Source organism: Oratosquilla oratoria, chromosome 15 (genome assembly GCF_046742065.1).
Source record: "Oratosquilla oratoria isolate Oo_2021 chromosome 15, ASM4674206v1, whole genome shotgun sequence".
Lineage (NCBI taxonomy): Eukaryota > Metazoa > Arthropoda > Malacostraca > Stomatopoda > Squillidae > Oratosquilla > Oratosquilla oratoria.
In genome coordinates, this window is record NC_134791.1 from 8,108,653 (window position 1) to 8,131,152 (window position 22,500).

The 22,500-nt window shown below is 42.4% G+C and overlaps 1 protein-coding gene across 12 annotated transcripts in view; it reads left to right on the forward strand.

The window, feature by feature from the left end:
• Pax (paxillin) overlaps positions 1 to 22,500 on the forward strand; it is a 246,404-nt gene that overhangs the window by 53,171 nt on the left and 170,733 nt on the right. For all 12 annotated transcript variants that reach the window (XM_076198537.1, XM_076198531.1, XM_076198526.1 and 9 more), the window contains exon 2: positions 4,260 to 4,444. In XM_076198537.1, coding sequence (XP_076054652.1) covers positions 4,260 to 4,444 — 185 coding nt within the window. The remainder of the gene's footprint in view (positions 1 to 4,259; positions 4,445 to 22,500) is intronic.

Below are 22,500 nucleotides of genomic sequence, written 5' to 3' on the forward strand. Positions count from 1 at the left end.
AGTTTGGAGGGCGTCTAGTCGCCCTCCATCGTCGCGTCACTTTGTCGTCGTGAACGTCTACCTGTTGGATGTTAGCGTCACTCCCTACTGAAAGTCCCGTGTACGGAGCGTATAAGGCGCACCCACTAGATCCCCTTTTTTTTTAGGACAAATTAGAGACGAAAAAGGGTAATTTTTGGTGGCTTTATCTGGTGGAATAGGACAAAATTGAGACTTCAAAAGGTCATTTTGGCCGCTTTATTTGGCGGAGTAGGACATTCAAGCCTAATACAAAAGGGTCCTTTTTGGCGGCTTTATTTGTGGGAATAGGACAAAATCGAGCATAAAATTGAAATATTTGGCGGAATAGGAAAATTTTGAGACTAAAAAAGGTAATTTTTTAGCGGTGCTTTGGAGTATTAGGACAGACTTGAGGCTAAAAAGGTCAGTGAAGACGATAATAACGAAGATATCGCCAGCGATATACAAACCGCTGTCGGAACGGCGGTATTTTGAAAATCCCAACCAATATTTTGAAATACCAAACCATAGAATAACATATAATGGCCAAATTAAAAACTCGTGAAATAACGACAGATTAAGCGGTGGAGTTATCATTTTCCACACTTCCTCTCACTCCTCCTCCCCCTTCCTCACTCCCTCCTCACTCCCCCTCACTCCCCTCAATTATCACTCCCCCTTCCTCCCCTCCCTCCTCACTCCCTCCTCCCTCACTCCCTCCTCCCTCCTCCTAACCCATTCCCCCTCCCACTGACTCCCCCTCTCACTCCCCAAACCCACTCCCTCTCCTCCTCACTCCTCCTCACTCCCCCTCCCTCCTTATTCCCTTCCCCCCCTCACTCCCCTTCCCTCCTCACTCCTCCCTTCCCCCTCTCCCCTGACTCTCCCTAACCCTCCTCCCTCTCCTTCCCCCTCCCTCACTCCCCCTCACTCCCCTTCCCCCCTCACTCCCCCTCTTCCCGAAATAAACAATATAGACTAATAGATATTCATTCCAATTTATTTTTTATTATATAACGATCTTCATATATTTTATTCTGTTGACGCTGGGGTCAGCATAACAACGCTACCATTGTCATTTCACTGCCGTCAGGCGGTTTTATTAAAAGAAGTCCAAGATTTCGTTTTCATCATAGAAAACGTGGCAGCAGTGTAACACCTTTATCTTCCATAGAGAACGTGTAATGATATTTTTCATCTTAGGAGACGTGGCAACATTGTAATAATATTATTCATCTCAGAAAACGTAACAACATTGTAATATTTTTCGTCTTAGAAAACGTAATAAAATGTAATATTTTTCATAGAAAACGTAGCTGTGTTATGATATTTCCTATCTTAGAAAACGTTGAGTTACGCAGTAATGTTTCTTATCATAGAAAATGTGGCAATAGTGTAATTTCCTCTCGGGAAATGTGGCACCACTGTAATAAAGTAAATTAAATTTTTCAGTTTCTATATCACTAAATTCTAGAAGTTGATTGATATATGAAAAAGTAACCAAGAAAACTGAAAAGTGAGAGAAGTAAGCAGGAGTAACAAGGCTGGAAGAGAAAGTGATCGTAAGGTTAAATAAAAATAGATAAAAGGAAAAACGGCAACAGTGCAGAGTCATGGCGTACAGACAACGGGATTCTGTGTCCTCTACAGTTTCCTTCTCGGACGTTCAAAACAGCATAGGTAAGAAAATATTAAAGATATTAGTCAGACCTCTTCGGCCTCAGGCGAAATAGGCCACGCCCAATTGACCACGGACAATGCCCCCCCCCCCCCCATTGGTAACTGAGATACTGGTAAAGGTATTTGTTGTAAATTACATTTTTTTTGGGGGGGGGGCAGTTGTCCAAGGAGGGGGCAGTTGTCCGGGGTAAGTTGTCGGGGGGAGTGGGCAGTTGTCCTAGACTCCCCCCCCCGCACGCTCCCCACCCCCAAAGAAGGGGGAAGTCGGGGGGGGGTAAGATTATTTGTCAGCGGGGTTAGGAAGCCCAGAAAAAATAAATGAATAAATGAATAAAAAAATATGTTTACAAATGAACAGGGAAACAAGTACACACGTGAATTTTCATCTCTTGATTTTTGAACGATTTTTATTTTAATAATTTTGTTTGTTTTCATTTTTTTTTATTATATACTCATTTTATTCAACCTCATCCATACTGTGACACACTTTACGAATTTTATACATCCTGTCGGTGGGCGATTTTATTAAGAAAACGTAATGCCACAGCCTGTGATGGGACGATACTAAAATTCATAACGATTCCGATACTTCCGATACTAGTCCGATACGATTCCGATACCTGTAATGATTTTATGGTTATTTTCTGACCCTGCAATTGGTTTTGGGAAAACAAATACATCACATGAATACAGATCGTTTAATAATTATATTAATTACCGGAATCGGAAGTTTAGAGCAGTATCAGATTCCATATCGAAATCGTTAAAGATGCTGATGTAAGAACTTAAGAAAGAGACTCCAAGAGACCATAAGGCCTACACTAGGTAGTTCCATGTCCATGACCACCTGTCATCCCCGTCCGTAAAGTTGTCTAATCTTCTTTTAAAAAAGCCGATAGTTTTAGCGCTCAATACATGGTTAGCTAACTCTATAGGTAAACCAATTCTTGCTATAGTTAAACCAGTTCTTGCCTATTTCCTTCTTAGATATAAATTTGTCCAATTTAAACCCATTACTGCGAGATCTGCCCTGTTGTCTTAATATGATGACCTTGTCTGCATCATCGTTAGACCTCCGACTCACAGGCACTTAATGGCCCTCTACGGACCCGAGGCCCATAGAATGCGTGCTACAGTCGGGAACAAAAGTATGGAGACATGCTGTAATTTTCACCCAGTAATTGTTTTCAGGCTATGCTTACTCTATATTTATGTATTAATATTGTTTAAACGTAACACTAAATAGGACCACTAAAGATTCACTCACACTAATTTTCTTGTCCCCGTGGTTTTTTTCCCTCTCAAAATAGACCTTATTCTGTGATATATATATATATATATATATATATATATATATATATATATATATATATATATATATATATATATAATGACTTCCTTCGCTGGGGAAGGGGTGACTCAGAGATAAATAAAATTATATATATATATATATATATATATATATATATATATTATACATATATATATACATATATATATATATATAATGTATGTATGTATATATATATATTATATATATATATATATATAATGTATGTATATATATATATATTATTATATATATATATATATATATATATGAGTGAAAAAAGTGGTAGAGAAACGCGGGTTAGAGCGAGAACGCTATATTCCTGACGTTTCGACTATAAGTCTTCTTCTTCAGAAGACTTGTAGTCGAAACGTCAGGAATATAGTGTTCTCGCTCAAACCTGCGTTTCCCTTCCACCTTTTCCACTCATATATATATATATATATATATATATATATATATATATATATATATATATATATATATATATATATACACGTTTTATACGTATATGTTTTCGTTGATATATTAATATTTTTCATTGTTTTTCTTTTGATCAGTTTATCGAATTGATTATTTGTTTAATTCTTAGGACACGTTTTTATACATACATATTTTTATGTATTTTTTATTATATTTTTATTAGTTCGTTGATTTATTTTATTATTTGTTTATTTATTTATTATTTTTTATTTAGTCGTTTCTTCGTATTTATTTGTTCACTTATTTATTTATATATAAATTGGTTTATTTATTTATTTATTTATTTATGGATGATAAGTATTTTAGACAAATTATTTGGATGATGGAGAACATAGACACAGGGGAAGGCTCGGAACCTTAAACACTCTAACGTTTCGTTCGCGTAGAACTTCTTCAGAGAGTGTATGTAGAACTGCAATTGAAGTTTATGTACTAAATCTAATTATCTTTTCGGACACTTGGGAAAGGTCGTTTTTCTGGCGTGTTTTAGAATTAGAATACTCGTTTCTTTAGCTAAATTGATAAACACACCAGAAAAACGACCTTTCCCAAATGTCCGAAAAGATAATTAGATTTAGTACATAAACTTCAATTCCAGTTCTACATACACTCTCTGAAGAAGTTCTACGCAAACGAAACGTTAGAGCGTTTAGGGTTCCGAGCCTTCCCCTGTGTTTATGTTCTCCATCATCCAAATAATTATTTATGTATCTATATATTTTTTTATTATTGGTTTATTTATTTATTAATCTATTTCTTTTTGCAGATACTCTCTTGGCCGACCTACAGAACACGATTAAGCCTCGTGATGCCGTTGGGGTGTCGGCCACGCCCCCGCAACAAAACTACTACGAGAGCGGGGGCAGCGCCCCCCCGGCGTCACCGAGGAACTACAACAACCACTACAACGGGACAGCGCCTCAGTCGCCTCACAGCGTCAATGATCAAGAGGTTTGTAGTTGTAGTTGTTGTTGCTGTTGTTGTAGTTCACTACTGGCACTTCTGGCCTCGTTTAGAAAACGTGGTGGGCCCATCTATGTTTTTTTTTTTTTTTTTTTTTTTTTGTGGAGTTTTGTTAGAAAACGTGGTGGGGCCATCTATGTTTTATTTATTTTATTTTATTTATTTATTATTATTATTATTATTTCTGTGAAGGAGTTTTGTTAGAAAACGTGATGGGTCCATCTATGTTTTATTTCATTTTTATTATATATTTATTTTTCATTAAGGACTTTCATGAGAAAGCGTGGTGGATCGATGTTTTATTTTATTTTTATTATATATTTTTTTTATAAGGGAGTTTTAATATTCTTATATATATATATATATATATATATATATATATATATATATATATAATATATATATTTATATATAAGTTTTGGAAATTGACCAAACGCCCTTAGGAAAAAAAGCATGTGTGTGCGTTTGCATATGTGTGCGTGTTTACATATCCGTATATTATGTGTGATTCCCCATGGTCTTGGATCACGCGTTGAACCTGTAACCAACAGCTATTACCCTCCCGGATGAGAGCTTAGAGCTCATATATGGCCCGATCTGTATGTAATGCTGTGACCTTACACAAACACACACACCCAATTCTCTGGCCACGTGTGTGTGTGTGTGTGTGTGTGTGTGTGAGAGAGAGAGAGAGAGAGAAGAGAAAGTAGAGAGAGAGAGAAAAAGGAGCGGTAGAAAGAAAATAGAAGAGAAAGATGGGAGAGAGAGAAAAGAGAAGGGAGAGGTAGAGAGAAAGAGAGAAGAGAAGAGAGGGAGATGAGAAAGGTGGGAGAGAGAAAAGAAGGGAGAGGTAGAGAGAATATAGAAGAAATCAGGGGAGAGAGAGAGAAGTAAAAGGTTGGAGAGAGAGAGAGAGAGAGAGAGAGAGAGAGAGAGAGAGAGAGAGGAGAAAGAGAGAAGGCTGGCCTCTCAGATGGTCCGACTGACTGCAGGTGGCTTCTTGAAAGGCCATTGAAAACATGAAGAGGAACTCTCCTCGACTTGCCCCAAGCAGTGCCTTTACAGTGCCTCACTGGGCACTGCAGCAGATGTCTGCAGTAGAATTTTATTTGGGTCATCTATTGAGTGTATCCTATTTTATCATTCAGTTTTTGTTTTATTTTTAGTGTGTTTTGATTTCAGTCATATTTTTATTTTATCATTATTTTTCAGAATGTTTAATTTAAATTTTAACTTAATTTTATTTTATTTTTGCCTTTTTATTACTATTGTTTTTATATTCTATTTTCTATTTTATTTTTTCAACTTGAATGTATATGAGTATGGAAGATAAACAGATGCTATGCATGGAAGTGAGAGTGGTGAGCCAGTCGTTGTTTGCGGATGACACTGCGCTTGTAGACTGAATCAACTAATGGTAGAATTTGGAAGGATGTTTAAGAAAAATAAAATTAAAATAAATATGGAAAAAGTAAGATGACGACATACGAGGAGAGAGAGTTGGAGGTGAGTTGGAAAGGAGAAAGGGTGAAGGAAGAGAAGATTGAAGTATTTAGGGTGATAAGTAGAAGGGAATGGAGGAGTAGAGAGATTTGAGTATTTATGATTTTAGGGTGACGTGTCAGGGAATGGAGGAATGGGGAGATTGAAGTATTTAGGGTGATGTTATTATTAATGATAATATTCACTTATATTTTTATGTTTTTATTTGGTTTTGCAAGTCATCCTCCTCGTCACAGTGAAGTAGTGAGGGAAGGGAAGGGAGGGGTAAGGGAGAGGGGGAGGGAAGGGGGGATGGGGGAGGGATAGGGGGGATGGGGGGGAGGGATAGAGGGCATGTCCAACGTCAGCTTCAAGAAACGTCACCAACCACATCCGAGACATGGTGGGGGGGGGGGTGAGTTTGTCAGCGAATGTTGCAACGACCCGTGACTAAGGGTCAGCACTAACAACACTCACTCCTTACTGTATACTGCCAACACCAACAAACCTAAACACTGACAACACTAAAGTCTCAGCCAGACTAGACAAACTTTGCGCAAACAAGTCTCCTTTTCCAGATCGATTCCTGCCAAAGCTACTGCGGGAAGTCCGCGAGCAGGTGACTCCCTTACCTAGCGGAGATCTTCAGTGAAACGGGAGAAGTGCCTAGGGACTGGCGGAAGGCAAACGTGACTCCAATCTTTAAGAAAGGGGATCGCGCAAATCTGGGGGAATTACCGACCTATCAGCCTTACTTCCATAGTAGAAAAGATACTGGAAAGTGTCATTGTGGGTAGAATAGTCGAGTTTCTGGAGGGAAACAATCGGTTATTAGACTCGCAGCATGGTTTTCGGAGTCGCAGATCATGCTTAACCAACCTGATAGAGTTCTTCCATGTCATGCTTCAAGAATATGACAGGAACAGAGCAATCGACATACTTTATCTCGACTTCCAGAAAGCCTTTGATAAGGTACCTCATAAGAGGTTAATGTCGAAAGTTCGAGCCATGGGTATTAGAGGAGCAGTGTTAAATTGGATTGAAGCCTGATTGAAAGATAGAAGACAACGTTTAGTTATTAATGGGGCATCGTCTAGCTGGTCTCCTGTTTCCAGTGGGGTACTCCAAGGATCTGTATTAGGTCCGCTCCTCTTCATAACCTATATCAATGATATAGATGTTGGAATTGTGAGCCGCATAGCTAAGCTTGCGGGTGACACTAAGTTGGGAGCAGATGTCGCAACACCTGAAAGTGCAGAAATTCTTAGGTCAAGCTTAGAGAAAATGGGAGAGAGGTCTGAGAAGTGGCTGATACCATTTAATTTGGATAAGTGCAAGATTATGTATGTCGGGCATTCAAACCAGAGTACAAACCAGAGCACAGACTCTTCTGGGTCGTGACATAGCAAGTACAAAATTGGATAAAGGTTTGGGTGTCTTGATTAGCAGCGACCTGAAGTCCTCAAAACAGTGTACTGAAGTAGAAACGAAGACACAAAGCCTCTTGGGTTACATCAGAAGACAGTTTCGTTACCTGAACCAAGAAACAGTCTTGACGCTTTACAATTCTCTAGTTCGTCCCCCATCTGGAATACGCCGTCCAGTCCTGGTCGCCGAACTTGAGGATGGACGTGTAGAAGCTAGAATGAGTTCAGGCTCGAGCAACGAAACTTATTCCCGCCATTAGACACATGGGCTACCAAAGGCGTCTCAAGGCTTTGGGGATCGTTACTCTAGAAACCAGGAGATTGCGAAGGCAGTTAATAGAGGTTTTCGAAATACTTCAAGGATTTGATAACATTGACTATCTACATCTCTCTAGCTTGAACGTGAATGACACTCGTAATCGTGGGTGGAAGCTCAATCACCCTCGTTACTCTTGTGACAATGTTGGTGACTTTTTTTTTTTTTTTTTTTTTTTTTTTTTTTAAATATGCAACACTTGGAAACAGACTACCAAAGGACGTGATAAATAGTTCCTCAGTTGATCAGTTCAAAAGTCGGTTAGACAAGAAGCTACACACATTAGTGTAAGTACTAGTGTGAATCCCTGGTTACCTAATAACGGTACCTCTTCGGTATTATGGGTTGTAAAACCTTTTGAGATAGTGAGATTCCTTGTAACCCCTTGTAACTCTCTCTTTCTCTCTGCGCTGTTCTCTCTCTTTCTCGCTCTCTTTCCCTGTCTCGCATCCTTCCGCCTTCTCTCCTTCCCCGTTCTCTCCCTCTCTCCCTCTCTCCTCCGCCCTCCTTCCTTTCTCTCGCATACTCTCTCCTTCTCTTTCTCCCTCCCCTTCTTTATCTAAATACTTTTTCCTTTCCTCTCCCTCCCACCTCCCCCTCTCCTTTCTTCCTTTCCCTTCCCTCCCCCCTCTTTCCCTCCTTCCCCCCTCTCCCTACTCTTCTCCCTTCCTTCCGCCCCACCTTTCCTCCCTTTCCCTCCCCGTCCCATCCCTTCCCCCCCTTCCCTCCCTCTCTCCCTCACCTTCCACCCTTTCCTTCCCTCTCTCCCTCCCCTTTCCTCCCCTCCCCTCCCTTCCCTTCCCTACCTCCCCTCCCACCCCTTCCCTCCCTTCCCCCCCTTTCCCTTCCCCTTTCCCTCCCCTCCCATCCCTCTCTCCCTCCCTCCCTCCCCTTTCCTCCCTCATTCCCTCCCTCCCTCCCTCCCTGTCTCCCTCTCTCCGTCCCCTTCCACCTTTTCCCCCTCCCTCCCTCCTTCCTTCCTTCCCTCCCCTCCCAGCGTCTATCTTACCTGGGAGATATCGTTTGGGCCAGTTGGCTTTTGTAAACAAAGACACAGTTGCAGGCTTAAGCCACCTGGTGTCATAGTCGTTGTTCTAGAACACACACACACACACACACACACACACACACACACACACACACACACACACACACACACACACACACACACAACTCGTGGCGCAGTTGGTAGACTTCCCGGCTGCCAATATAGCGGTCCGGATTCCAATCCCGCCCAGGGCTGAAATAATATCAGTATCACTGCGCTACGGGTCTTTACTCCAACTCGTGGGCGGGGAGTTGGATGTGTGTGTGTGCGTGTAAGGTCACAGCATTACCCATAGATTGGTCATATATGAGCTCTGAGCTCTTCCGGGAGGGAAATACCTGTCGATCACGAGTCCAACACGTGATCGAAGACCATGGTGAGTCACACACACACGCACACACACACACACACACACACACACACACACACACACACACACACACACACACACACACACACAAAAAAAAAAACTGATAAAGTAATCTGCCCTATATTAAAACGTGCAACAGGGGCGTGTCCTCGGCACTAAAAAGAGGATATAGATAAGATAAAGAGAATACAAAGAGCAACGGCCTGATCCCCCCTCCCCCATCCCCCCCAACCTAACAGAAAATCTGTGTGACGAATGATTACAAAAGTAAGGATTGAAGGGAAAGAAGAGGGAGAAGTGAATTGACTATGGATTGAGGTCAGTGGACAGAGTAGACAGAATTGACCGATAAGATCTCCTGATATGAGACAGATGTGTCAACTTGTGGAGAGAGAGAGAGAGAGAGAGAGAGAGAGAGAGAGAGAGAGAGAACGGTCAGGTCAGAAACCACAGACAATTTTATGGCATCATTTGATCGTTGGAGACAGACGGTAACCCACGAGCGTAACTCCTTCCCTGTACATTACAATCATGTAAATACACACATGCATGTTTTGATGTGTATAAAACATATATATATATATATATATATATATATATATATATATATATATATATATATATATATATATATTATGCACATATACATTTGACATTAATATTAGTAATAATAACAGATATGTAGTTAACCGAAGACAACAAAGAAACTCCAAAACATAAAATAAAAAAATAAAAAAAAGTAAACAAATCTAATTGAACCTAAAGACTTAACAACTCGTGAGGGCTTCTTGGCGCCAAGCTGAAGCCTTGTGTATCCTTCGGAGGTGCCAACCTGGCGCCGGCGGGGTCGGCCACGCCTCTCCTGCCCTGATGACGAAAGCAGATGGGGGAGGGAGGCGGGGGGGGGGGCAAGGTTCCCGTTGAGGTGGGGGAGGGGGGGAGTTCCAGATTTTTTTTTTTTTTTTTTTTTTTTTTTTTTTTTTTTTTTTTTTTTTTTTTTTTTTTTTTTTTTTATGTCGCTTCGCTAGGGGGTAGGAGTGTGTTTATGGTGGGTTTGTTGTCGTGTGCGTGTTTGAATGGGTCCGGGTTTATCTGTGTTTATGGTGGGATTGGTTTCGTTATTGCTTTTGAATGGGTCTGTGTTTATCGGTGTTTGTGGAGGAAGTGTTTTCGTAATTGCGTTTGGAAAGATATGTGTTTATCGGTGGTTATGGTGAGTTTTTTTGCGATTGTGTTTGAATGGGTCTGGGTTTATCGGTGTTTATGGTGGGTTTGTTGTGCGTGTTTGAATTAGTCTGGGTTTATCGGTGTTTATGGTGGGTTTGTTATTGTGTGCGTTTTTTAATAAGTCTGGGTTTATCGGTGTTTATGGTGGGTTTGCTGTCGAATGTTTGTTTGAATGGGTCTTAGTTTATCGGTGTTTGTAATGGGTTTCTTGTGCGTGTGTTTGAATGTGTTTGTGTTTATCGGTGTTTATGGTGGATTTGTTGTCATTATGTTTGAATGGGACTGTGTTTATGATGGTTTTGTGAATATGTTTTATTGGATTTGAATGGATTTGTGTTTGTCGGTGTTTATGGTGGGTTTGTCGTAATTGTGCTGGTGGATTTTAGGATATCCAGTGTAATGTGTTGGGTTATCCACTTTCATGTTTATAAGGTGCATCCATTCCATGGATTGTGTCCAATTTAAGTATGTGTGTGGATGACAGGTCATCCAGTCACTGTTTATAGACTGCAGTCATACAGTGAATGACTAATTGCCTTCATCCAATGGATGACTGATTGCTTCAACAAGATTTTTTTTTTAGTTCTGAACAAGGTTGGATGCAGAAAAGGATGATGTCCACACTACACCTGTTTAATAATAATGTTGGACGCATGTTCGCAACATGTGTGGACACATGTTTGCGACAAGTGTAACGCATTTCGTGTCTTCGTCCACATACAAGTTACAGGCACGCAATTAGTTGGTTCCCAATCTCACCTCAAATATAAAGTGTTACGTTCTTCGATTTGTTTGTCACATGTTTGTGACATGCGTAGAGGCGTTGTTCCCAACTTGTTACAAACACGACTAAGTGAATGTTTGATTCACGTTGGCGACATCAGTGTGGATATTCTGAAGTGCGTCTGACATGTCGTCAGCATGTCGCAAACATAGAACGCTACTTTGCTGGATTTTTTTTTATTTGTGTGTATGTGTGTGTGTGTGTGTGTGTGTGTGTGTGTGTGTGTGTGTGTGTGTGTGTGTGTGATAAAAATTAACCAAACAAGTAAATGAATAAATGATAAAGAAGAAAAAGAAGCGAAAAATATGTAATACTGTAATGTGGGTTGTCTGCTTCGCCGTGCACAGGAGGAGGACGTGAGAGGAGACAACCTCTTCCTCCTCCTCCTCCTCCTCCTCCCCAGGGGTCGAGGAGGCGGAGGTGGAGCAGGAGGGGCTGGAGGGGGTGGAGGAGGTGGAGGTAGAGAAGGCGGAGATGGAAGGGGAGGGGGTGGAAGAAACGGAGGTGGAATAGGAGGGGTGGAGGGTGGGTATGATGTCGGTGACTCACACCTACCCTCCCTCCCTCCCTCCCTCCCTTCCTCCCTCCCTCCCTCCCCCCAACCTACCTTCCTTCCCTCTCCCCCTCCCTCCCTCCATCCTTCCCTTCCATTTCTCCATCCCTCTCCCCTTCCCTTCCTCTCTCTCCCTCCCTCCCTCTCTCCCTCTCTTCCTCTCTCACTCTCTCTCGCCCTCCTTTCTCTCTTTATTTCTTCCTCCCTCCCTCCTCCCCACCTCCCCTCTTTCCTGTTCTTCCTCCTCTCCCTCCCCTCTCTCCTTCCTCTCCCTCTCTTCTCTTTCTCCTCTCCCTCTCTTCTCTCCTCTTCCTCCATTCTCTCTCTCTTCTCCCTCCCTCCCTTCTCTCTCCTCTCCCTCCTCACCCTCCTCACCCTCCCTCCCTCCATCTCTTCCTCCTTCACTCTACCTTTTTACCTTCTATGCTTTCCTTCCTTACTTCCTTCCTCTCTTCCTTTCTTTCTCTCCTCCTTCCTTCCTCTCTTTCTTCCTCTCTTCCTCCCTTCCTCTCTTCCTTCCTCTCTTTCTTCCTCTCTTCCTCCCTCTCTTCCTTCCTCTCTTCCTTCCTTCCTCCCTTCCTTCCTTCCTCTCTTCCTCCCTTCCTCTCTTCCTTCCTCTCTTCCTTCCTCTCTTCCTCTCTTCCTCCCTTCCTTCCATCCTCTCTTCCTCCCTTCCTCTCTTCCTTCCTCTCTTCCTCCCTTCCTCCCTTCCTCTCTCCCTTCCTCTCTTCCTCCCTTCCTCTCTTCCTTCCTCTCTTCCTTCTTTCCTTCCTCTCTTCCTCCCTTCCTCCCTTCCCTTCCTTCCTCTCTTTCTTCCTCTCTTCCTCCCTCTCTTCCTTCCTTCCTCTCTTCCTTCCTCTCTTCCTTCCTCTCCTCCTTCATTCCTTCCTCTCTTTCTTCCTCTCTTCCTCCCTCTCTTCCTTCCTTCCTCTTTCTTCCTCTCTTCCTCTCTTCCCTACATTCCTCTCTCTTTCCCTCCCTCCCTCTCTACCTCATTGCCTCACCTTTCCCGCGTAGGTCACAAACACACACAGTCGTCCCTCTGTTAGGCTACCCCCCCCCGCATTTCCCCCTTCCCCCCCCTTCCCCCTTTCCCCCCGCTGTGCAAGTCTGATGCTGCGCCCCATCCTCTCTGATGCCCAGCCTCCTCCTCCTTCTCCTCCTCCTCCTCCTCTCTTCCTCTTCTTCCTCCTCTCCTCTCCTTCGTTCGTCCTCTTCTTCCTCCTCTCCTCCTCTCCCTCCACCCCTTCTTTCCTTTCTCCTCGTCCCTTCCTCTTCCTCTTCTAAGCCCTCCTTCTCCTCCTCCTCACTTCTCTTCTCTTCCATCTCCTTTCTCCTCCTCTTCCTCCTCGTCCTCCTCTTCTTCCTCCCCTTCTTCCTCTTCTTCCACCTCCTCCTCCTCTTACTCCCCCTTTTCCTCCCTTTCCTCCTCTTCTCCCTTTTTCTCCCCCTCTTTCTTCTCCTCCTCACTCTACCTCTTTTTTCTCCCCTTCCTCATCTTCTTCCTCCTCGTCCTCCTCTTCCTCCTCTTCCTCTTCCTCCTTGTCCTCTGCTTTTTCAATTCTTTTTTCATCCTCCCCCCCTCTGCTGTGGTCAACTCTCCTCCGCTCTTTTTTGGTGCCGTCTACTCTCTTTTTGGTCAGAACCTGAAGAGAGCATTGTCATGATGAAAAGCCCAATTTACGCCCTCTGGGCAAGGCCTTATGGCCGAAATCTGTTTAAAATTATAGTAATGATAATGATAGTAATAATAATAATATTGATATAATAATAATGATGATGATAATATATTATTATGATAATAATAATGACAATGATAATTATATTTAGTGATATTAATAGTAATAATAATAATGATAATAATAATGATAATAGTAATAATGATAATATATAATAATAATGACAATGATAATTATATTTAATGATATTAATAGTAATAATAGTAAAAATAATAATAATAATAATTAAAATAATTGCAAGTTACAAATACATATAGAATATACGAGTGTGTGTGTATGAGTGCGTGTGTGTGTGTGTGTGTGTGTGTGTGTGTGATTCACCATTGTCTTGGATCACGTGTTGGACACGTGATCGACACCTGTTTCCCTCCCGGGAGAGAGTTCAGAGCTCATCTATGACCGATCTATGGGTAATGCTGTGACCTTACACGCACACACACACACACCCAACTCCCCGCCCAAGGGAGTTGGAGTAACGACTCGCAGCGCAGCGGTACTGAGATTATTTCAGTCTTGGGTGGAATTCGAACCCGGACCGCCGTAGTGGCAGGCAGGAACTCTACCAACTGCGCCATTGAGTCGTGTGTGTGTGTGTGTACGTGTGTGTGTGTGTGTGTGTGTGTGTGTGTGTGTGTGTGTGTGTGTGTGTGTGTGTGTGTCGGTCACCCACAGCTAGTGTGGATGACAAGCTCATCCAGCCAATCATGACCCACCCGGAACTGTTGTCCACGCAGTGCCACACACACAGACAGTGCCATCGTTGGCACTGAAGTAAAGCAGACACAACATGATCATGGTCATGGTGGAAGCTCAAACAACCTCGTGTAAACAATTTGCGGTCATGTACACACACACACACACACACACACACACACACACACACACACACACACACACACACACACACACCTAGCAGCGAGTTGGTACGGGACGTTAGTCAAGGAGTTGTGACCTTGCTGTCCCGGTGTGTGGTGTGTGAGTGGTCTCAGACCTACCCAGAGATCGGCTAATAAGGAGCTCTGAGCTCACTGCCGTAGGGTGGTGTCTGGCTGTCTCGACAGAGACTGCAGCAGATCCGAGGTGAATACACACACACACACACACACACACACACACACACACACACACACACACACACACACACACACACACACACACGCAAACACACAATTCGAGAGGTGGAAAGAGGGTGAGAGAGAGAAAGAGAGAGGGTGAGAGAGAGATATTCTCCTTTGGGCCATTTGAAGGTTTGCAAATGATCTCTCTGCTGTTTTCAGAGCTTGAGAAAATATAAATATTGTTACACCTTCACAACACGTTTTCTCTCACATGGACCTCCCAACTTCCGTTTTCTGTTATACTTGGGTGGACTTAAAAATTCCATTTTCTTTTTATTTATTTATTTATTTATTTATTTTTTTCTCCCTCCTGTGTCACATTATTAATTTTCTCTCTGTTCTTTGTATTGACATAGATTGTCTCTTTCTATTACCTTTTCTCAAATTTTTACTATAACTCTTGTTTTCTCTTTCCTCTTTATTATCTACCATATATTTTATGTTCCCATGTTATTTGTCTTCTTTTAGATATTTTTTTTATTCTCCGTTTTCTCCATGCAATAACTTTAACATAATTTTCTTTTTCTATTTCATTCATTAAATGATCTCTATTCTGCCAAATTAATCGTTTTCTCTTTATCATTAATTCTCTTCATGTTTTCTCATGTTCTCTTTAGTATACCACGTAATTTGTTTTCTCTATTTTCTATAGTTCAAAATTCTATAGTTTTTTCTTTAGTTTATATATTTTATATACTTTTCTCTATAGTGTCTTATAGTTGTTTTCTCTCTGTTATAGTATATTATTTTCTCAATGAAATTCTCTTATCTCTTATCATGTCTCGTTATCTCTGTATCATACCACGTTAGTTAACTTCGATCCTAAGATATCCTTAACCTAGAAACACAAAAATAAGTAATTTCGTTACTAGGTTAATTCTAGTTAAACTAGATACTAGATGCGTCAGTGGACGAGTTAACCTTCATCTTAACTTAGATTTCCTTAACTTAGAAACACAAAGATAAACAATTTCGGTACTAGGTTAACTCTAGTTAAACTAGATACTAGATACGTCAGTGAACGAGTTAACTTTGATCTTAACTTAGATTTAATTAACTTAGGAACACAAGTTTGGCTACCCTGGTGGAAGAAGCCCTTGGTATATAGATGGAAAAACAAAGATAAGGAACTTCGTTTCTAGGTTAACTCTAGTAAAACTAGCGATTAGATGCGTTCTAGATATCTAGGTTTTGACGTCTATGTACAGTCGCATAAAGATTTGTTGTTTACGTTTTGAATCCAAGATGACGCACTTGTCGCCCTAAGTTATGTCTAGTAGTTAATCTAGAATTGAGATTTCACAAAATGTTAATTAAATTTGTTTCTTTAGTTATCACACACACACACACACACACACACACACACACACACACACACACACACACACACACACACACAACAATATGACGTCATAGCATTACCCATAGATCGGTTATACGAGCTCTGAGCTCTCTTCCGGGAGGGAAATAGCTGTCGATCACGAGTCCAACACGTGATTCAAAGACCAAGGTGAATACACACACACACATAAACATACATGGACACATAAACACACACACACACATACACACATACACCTGGAATAATTTAGATAAAGAAACAGTGTGTGCAAACACTTCAAGATTTTAAGAAAAAACTTGATGCTGATAGATACAAAGACGGGTTCACCACGAGCATAGCTCCCTTCCCGTATAATACAGCTAGGTAAATACACACACGTACGTACACATAAACATACATACACGCACACGTAAACATACATACACACATACACGCACATATACAGGCACACAAAAACAAACGCGCGCACACATACACACACACACACACACACACACACACACACACACACACACACACACACACACACACACACACATACACACACACACAAAATAAACAGATCATTAGATAAGTAAGTAAATATACAAATAAATAGGTAAATGAAATTGTCTGATATAGACTTTAGTGAATGGTCCCCCTACGGACCAGAAACACGTATAATTCTTTGGCGCGCGCACGCACACACAGACACACACACACACACACACACACACACACACACACACACACACGATATTGTCCCCCCAAAGGATATAAACGCTGGTGATTGCGAACAGAACACTGAATGCAGGGAAGCTGGCCTTGGTGTTGTCAGTGGGCTGGCCTTGACTGCCAACTGTCAACACTTGCAGCAGATGTTGTCAAATCTATTCCACACTTCCTTGTTGTCAGTGGTGACGTCATCGGTTCTGACGACGTCATCGGCCCGCTACGTGACTTTAATGGATTCACAGCGTTAGCTGTTGCTGAAAATTGTGAAATAGGTGAAAATGTGTTGAAAATAAAAGGAAGTTGTTAATGGTGAAAGTTTGTGATTTTTTTTTTTTTTTTTTTTTTTTTTTTTTTTACCGCCAGAATATTTCATTCAGTTCGATGGCGGGACGGTAACCCTCCCTAGAAATAAATGCAACCCAGGATTGGCGCTAAATACGGTTACATAGAGGATTAACTTCTTTTGGTTAACCTTGTTCCATATTGAGAGGGTTAACTGTGTTATTCAGACTGTCGTTAACCCATTAAACGATTTATTGTAAAAATCTCTCTCTCTCTCTCTCTCTCTCTCTCTCTCTCTCTCTCTCTCTCTCATTTTATTCAATTCCTTGGTAGCAAAGCAGTCATGATTAAAATTAGTATACAAAAGTTTATTTATGTGAAGGGAGGCGGGGCATAAGAATGACGTCATGTCGATCGAGGCGTGGCTTAGGAGTGATGTCATGTCAAGGGGGCGGGGCTTAGTATTGACATCGTTCTACAGAAATTTTGAAGGCGACGTTATGTCGTGACAAGGGAGGTGGGCTTAGTAGTGACGTCATATTGCCACAACATCTGATAGTGACGTGACGTCATGCCGAGGGAGGCGGTGCTTAGTAATGACGTCATATCACCACTATCTGATAGCGACGTGATGTCATGTCGAGGGAGGCGGGGCTTATGGGTGACGTCATATCGCTACAGAAAATCTTACAGGGACGTGATGTCGTGTCGAGGGAGGCGGGGCTTAAAAGTGACGTCATATTGCTGTTCTACAGAAAATCTGAAAACGACATGACGTCAGGTCGTCTTTGGAGATATTTTCAATTCAGTTGGACAGATTTCATATATTTTGGTGAAGATTGACCCCCGTTTGTTTTATTTAGGGGTTCTACTTTTTATTTAATTTAATTTATATATGTATTTATTTATTTGTTTATAAGTTTATTTATTTTATTATTGTTTTATTTATATTGAGGGTCACTAGAATGGACTTATAGTCATGGCGGGAAAGGCGTAGAAATGAGTAATTTAATTTGAAATATGTTTTATTATGTGGATAACAAGGTTTTCCCTTATGCAGGTCGTATTACTTAGGATACACACACACACACACACACACACACACACACACACACACACACACACACACTAACACACACATACACATAGACAAACACACACACACACACACACACACACACACACACACACACACACACACACACACACACACACACACACACACACACACAAGCACATACACAGACAACACACACACACACACACACACACACACACACACACACAGATAAACACTAATACACATACATACACACACAGATAAACACTAACGCGCGCGCACACACACACACACACACACACACACACACACACACAAGCACATACACAGACAACACACACACACGCTCGCACGCACATTTACACACACACACACACACACACAGATAAACACTAATACACATACATACACACACAGATAAACACTAGCGCGCGCGCACACCCACACACACACACATACACACACACACACACACACACACACACACACACACACACACACACACACACACACACACACACACATAGACAAACACACACGCATACACACACACACAAGCACATACACAGACAACACACACACACGCGCGCGCACGCACATTTACACACACACACACACACACACAGATAAACACTAACGCGCGCACACACACACACACACACAGACAGACACATCATACAGGTGTAGTGATTAATGTCTAGGCTTACAAACTCGGCGGAACCGAAGTTGAGACCTGCTAAGGGCTTGTGAAAATATCACAGGACCACAAACCGTTACTGACTCCTTTAAGCAAGGAGATGGGGTGAGTGGGCGGAGTGTATAAGGTCAAAGCATTGCCCATAGATGGGCCCATGAGAATTATGAAGCTGTTATCTGGGAGGGCAGTAGCTGTCGATCATTAGTCCAGCACTTGATCCAAGAACATTGTAAATCATACGTGACGTGTATGTTTGTATATGTGTACGTGTATGTGTTTATGTGCATATGTGTGTGTGTACACACACACACACACACACACACATATGTATATGTGAAGGGGTTCTCTCTCTCTCTCTCTCTCTCTTTCTCTCTCTCCCTTTATTCATATTATTTCTTTAATCTATTTATTTACAGTTTTATTATATTTTGTATACTGGAACATATGTTATTAGTTTGTTATGATCCCCACCCCTCTCCCCGTCTCTCCCCCTCTCTCCCCCTCTCCCCCCACTTCTCGATGTATTGTCAGTAAATGTGTTGTCAATATCTTTGCTGTTGTCACACCGACACTGCAGTGACTAATTCTCTCCCCCCTCTCTCCCCCCCTCTCCCCCTCTCCCCCCCTCTCCCCGACTTCTCGTGTGTCACGGAAACTATTTCACGGAGAGAGCCTGAGGAGAGATCACGTGTCTCGCTTTTGCCACAGTTGGTAACCCGCAGAGACTCGAGACCGACTCGAGAACGACTCGAGGACTCGAGACGGACTCGAGAAAGACTCGAGGGCAATTTTGTTCTAGTTTAACCAAACCAAACGTAACAAAACCTAACCAAACCTAACCTAACCAAACACAACCTAACTTTACCTATCCTAAGGAAGTTTGGCGAAATGCAATTAGGCAAATTGCAATTTGGCAAAAAGTAATTTGGCGAAGTGTGGTTTGGCGACGTGAAATTAGGCAAATTGCAAATTGGCGAAAAGTTATTTGGCCAAACGTAATTTGGCGAAATGTGATTTGGCGAAACGGGAAGTCACTATGTAGGCTTTAGTGTGCCGTTTTAGTGGATTTAGTGGGTCTCGAGTGCGCCCGTGGCGCTCCGTGGGATCGTTAAACCTCTCTTAACTTGCTCTTTGTTGTCTCCGTAGCTCGCGCTCTTAGCAATGTGGACTTTGTACTGTGGCCTTAGATATGTGACCTTAGTTCAGTGGCCTTAGTATTGTGACCTTACTTATATAGCCTTAGTACTGTGACCTTAGTTCTTTAGCCTTAGTAATGTGACCTTGATTATGTAGCCTTAGTACTGTGACCTTAGTTCTTAAGCCTTAGTACTGTGACCGTAATATTGTGACCTTTGCTCTGTGGCAATAGTACTGTGACCATAGTGTAGTGGCCTTAGTATTGTGACCTTAGTACTGTGGCCTTAAAGATCTGACCTTGGTTCTGTGGCCTTAGTACTGTGACTTTAGTACTGTGGCCTTAGTTTCACGTGATCTGTTTCATCCTCTCTCTCTCTCTCTCTCTCTCTCTCTCTCTCTCTCTCTCTCTCTCTCTCTCTCTCTCTCTCTCTCTCTCTCTCTCTCTCTCTCTCTCTCTCTCTCTCTCTCTCTCTCTCTCTCTCTCTCTCTCTCGTGCCTCCTCCAGCTCATCCTCCTATTCTCCTCTTCCTCCTCCTCTTCCTCCTCTTCTTCCTCTTCCTCCTCCTCCTCCTCCTCCTATCTCTTTCTCCTCATTGTTATCGTCTCCTCTTTCTCATTATTTTCTCTTTTCTGTCTCTTCCAACTTTCTCCTTTTCCATTTTTTCTCCTTTTCCATTTTCTATGCGGCTACACTTCTTCCGTTTTCTTTGCTCTTCTTCCCACATTTCAAACCGTCCAATCGTTCTATTCCTTCTGTTTGTTTGTTTTTTATTTTTCTCTTCTTTCTCTTCTCCTTCTTCTCCTTTTTTTCATCTTCTGCCTCCTCTTCCTCCTTCTCCTCCTCCTCCTCCTTCTCCTTCACCTTCTTCTCTTCCTTTTCTTCCTCCTTTCCCTCTTTTTTCTCCTCTTTCTCCTCCTCTTCCTTCCTCCTTTCTTTCCTCTCTCTTATTTCTCTCCTCTTCCTCTTCCACCTTCCTCCTCTTAATCCTCCTCCTCTTCTTCCTTGTACCACTACTCTTCCTCATCTTCTTCATTTTCCTCCTCCTCCTACTCCTCCTCTTGTACGTCCTCCTCTGCCTCCTCCTCCTCTTCCTCCTCCTGTACCTCCACCGCTTCTTCCTCTCCTTCTTCCTTTACATCCTCTTCCTCCCAGCGAATTACACTCAGTCTCCTACTCTGCCACCTCCTCCTCCTCCTCCTCCTCCTCTTCCTGCCCCTCCCTCCCTGCGCAACTACCCAGCCAGCCAGTGTAACCGCTGCCTTTGCCGTACGCGGACGTGTGTTAAAGTGTCAGGATTCGAACTTGTGATCTTGTGGTACCCCACACTCGCCTGTCCCCCCCAAGGACCTCGCCCGTGTGCTGAGGGCCTGAGATTCCCCCAGGGGGGAGTAGTTTGCACCCCAGAGGGGGGAGAAGGAATTTTTGCCCCACAGGGGTAGGATATCAGTAATGGCGGCTGTGCAGGTGAGAGATAGGGCGAGAGAAACCGAGGTGTGGGTTGGTTGCTGTCTGCGGCTGTAGAGTGATTGTCACAACCCGCTTCTAACAGCCAGTGTCTAACGACCTGCTTCTAACAACCTCTTACACCCAGTGTCTAACGACTTCTAACAAGTATCCAACATCCAGTGTCTAACGACTTACTTCTAACAAGTATCTAACACCCAGTGTCGAACGACCTGCTTCTAACAGACAGTGTCTAACGACCTGGTTCTAACAACCTCTCAAGTAACATGTGTCTAACAATATGTGTAATAATTTGAGTCTAAAAACCCGTTTCTAATAGCCTGTTTCTAACGACCTGCTTCTAACAACAACTAACACCCAGTGTCTAACAACATCTAACAACAAATGTCTAACGACCTGCTTCTAACAGCCAGTGTCTAACGACCTGCTTCTAACAGCTAGTGTCTAACGACCTGCTTCTAACAGCCTGTTTCTAACAACCTGCTTCTAATAACATCTAACACCCAGTGTCTAATGACCTACTTCTAACAGCCTCTAACAACAAATGTCTAACGACCTGCTTATAACAACCAGTGTCTAACGACTTGCTTCTAATAACCTCTAACAGCCAGTGTCTAACGACCTGATTCTAACAACCTCTAACAACAAATGTCTAACGACCTGCTTCTAACAACCTCTTTCAGCCAGTGTCTAACGACTTGCTTCTAACAACCTGTCAAGCAACATGTGCCTAACAATCTGTGTGTAATTTGAGTCTAAAACACGTTTTTAACAACCTTTGTCTAACAACCTGCTTCTAACAACCCCTCCAGCAACATTTGTCTAACAGTATGTCTAATAATTTGCGTCTAACAACCTGCTTCTAACAGCCAGCGTCTAATGACCTGCTTCTAACAACCTCCTAGCACCATTTGTCTAACAATTTGTCTAGCAACATCTAAACACGTGTCCTAACAATGAGCATCTAACAAGCTCCTAACGAACTGCATCTAACAAGGCGCGTCTAACAGGCTACTTGACGAGGGAAGAGTTGTTTAGTGTAGCTTGGAGCGCGTGCTTCTGTTTGTGTTTGTGATTGTGTTTGTTGTGTTTTGGTGCAAAAGAAACAGGCGAGGGAACAAGTAATGGTGATGGTGATAATGGTGGTGGTGATGGTGATAATGGTAGTGGTGGTGATAATGGTGATGGTGATAATGGTAGTGTTGGTGATGATGTTGATGGTGGTGATAATGGTAGTGGTGGTAAAAATAATGGTGATGATGGTGGTGGTGATAATGGTGATG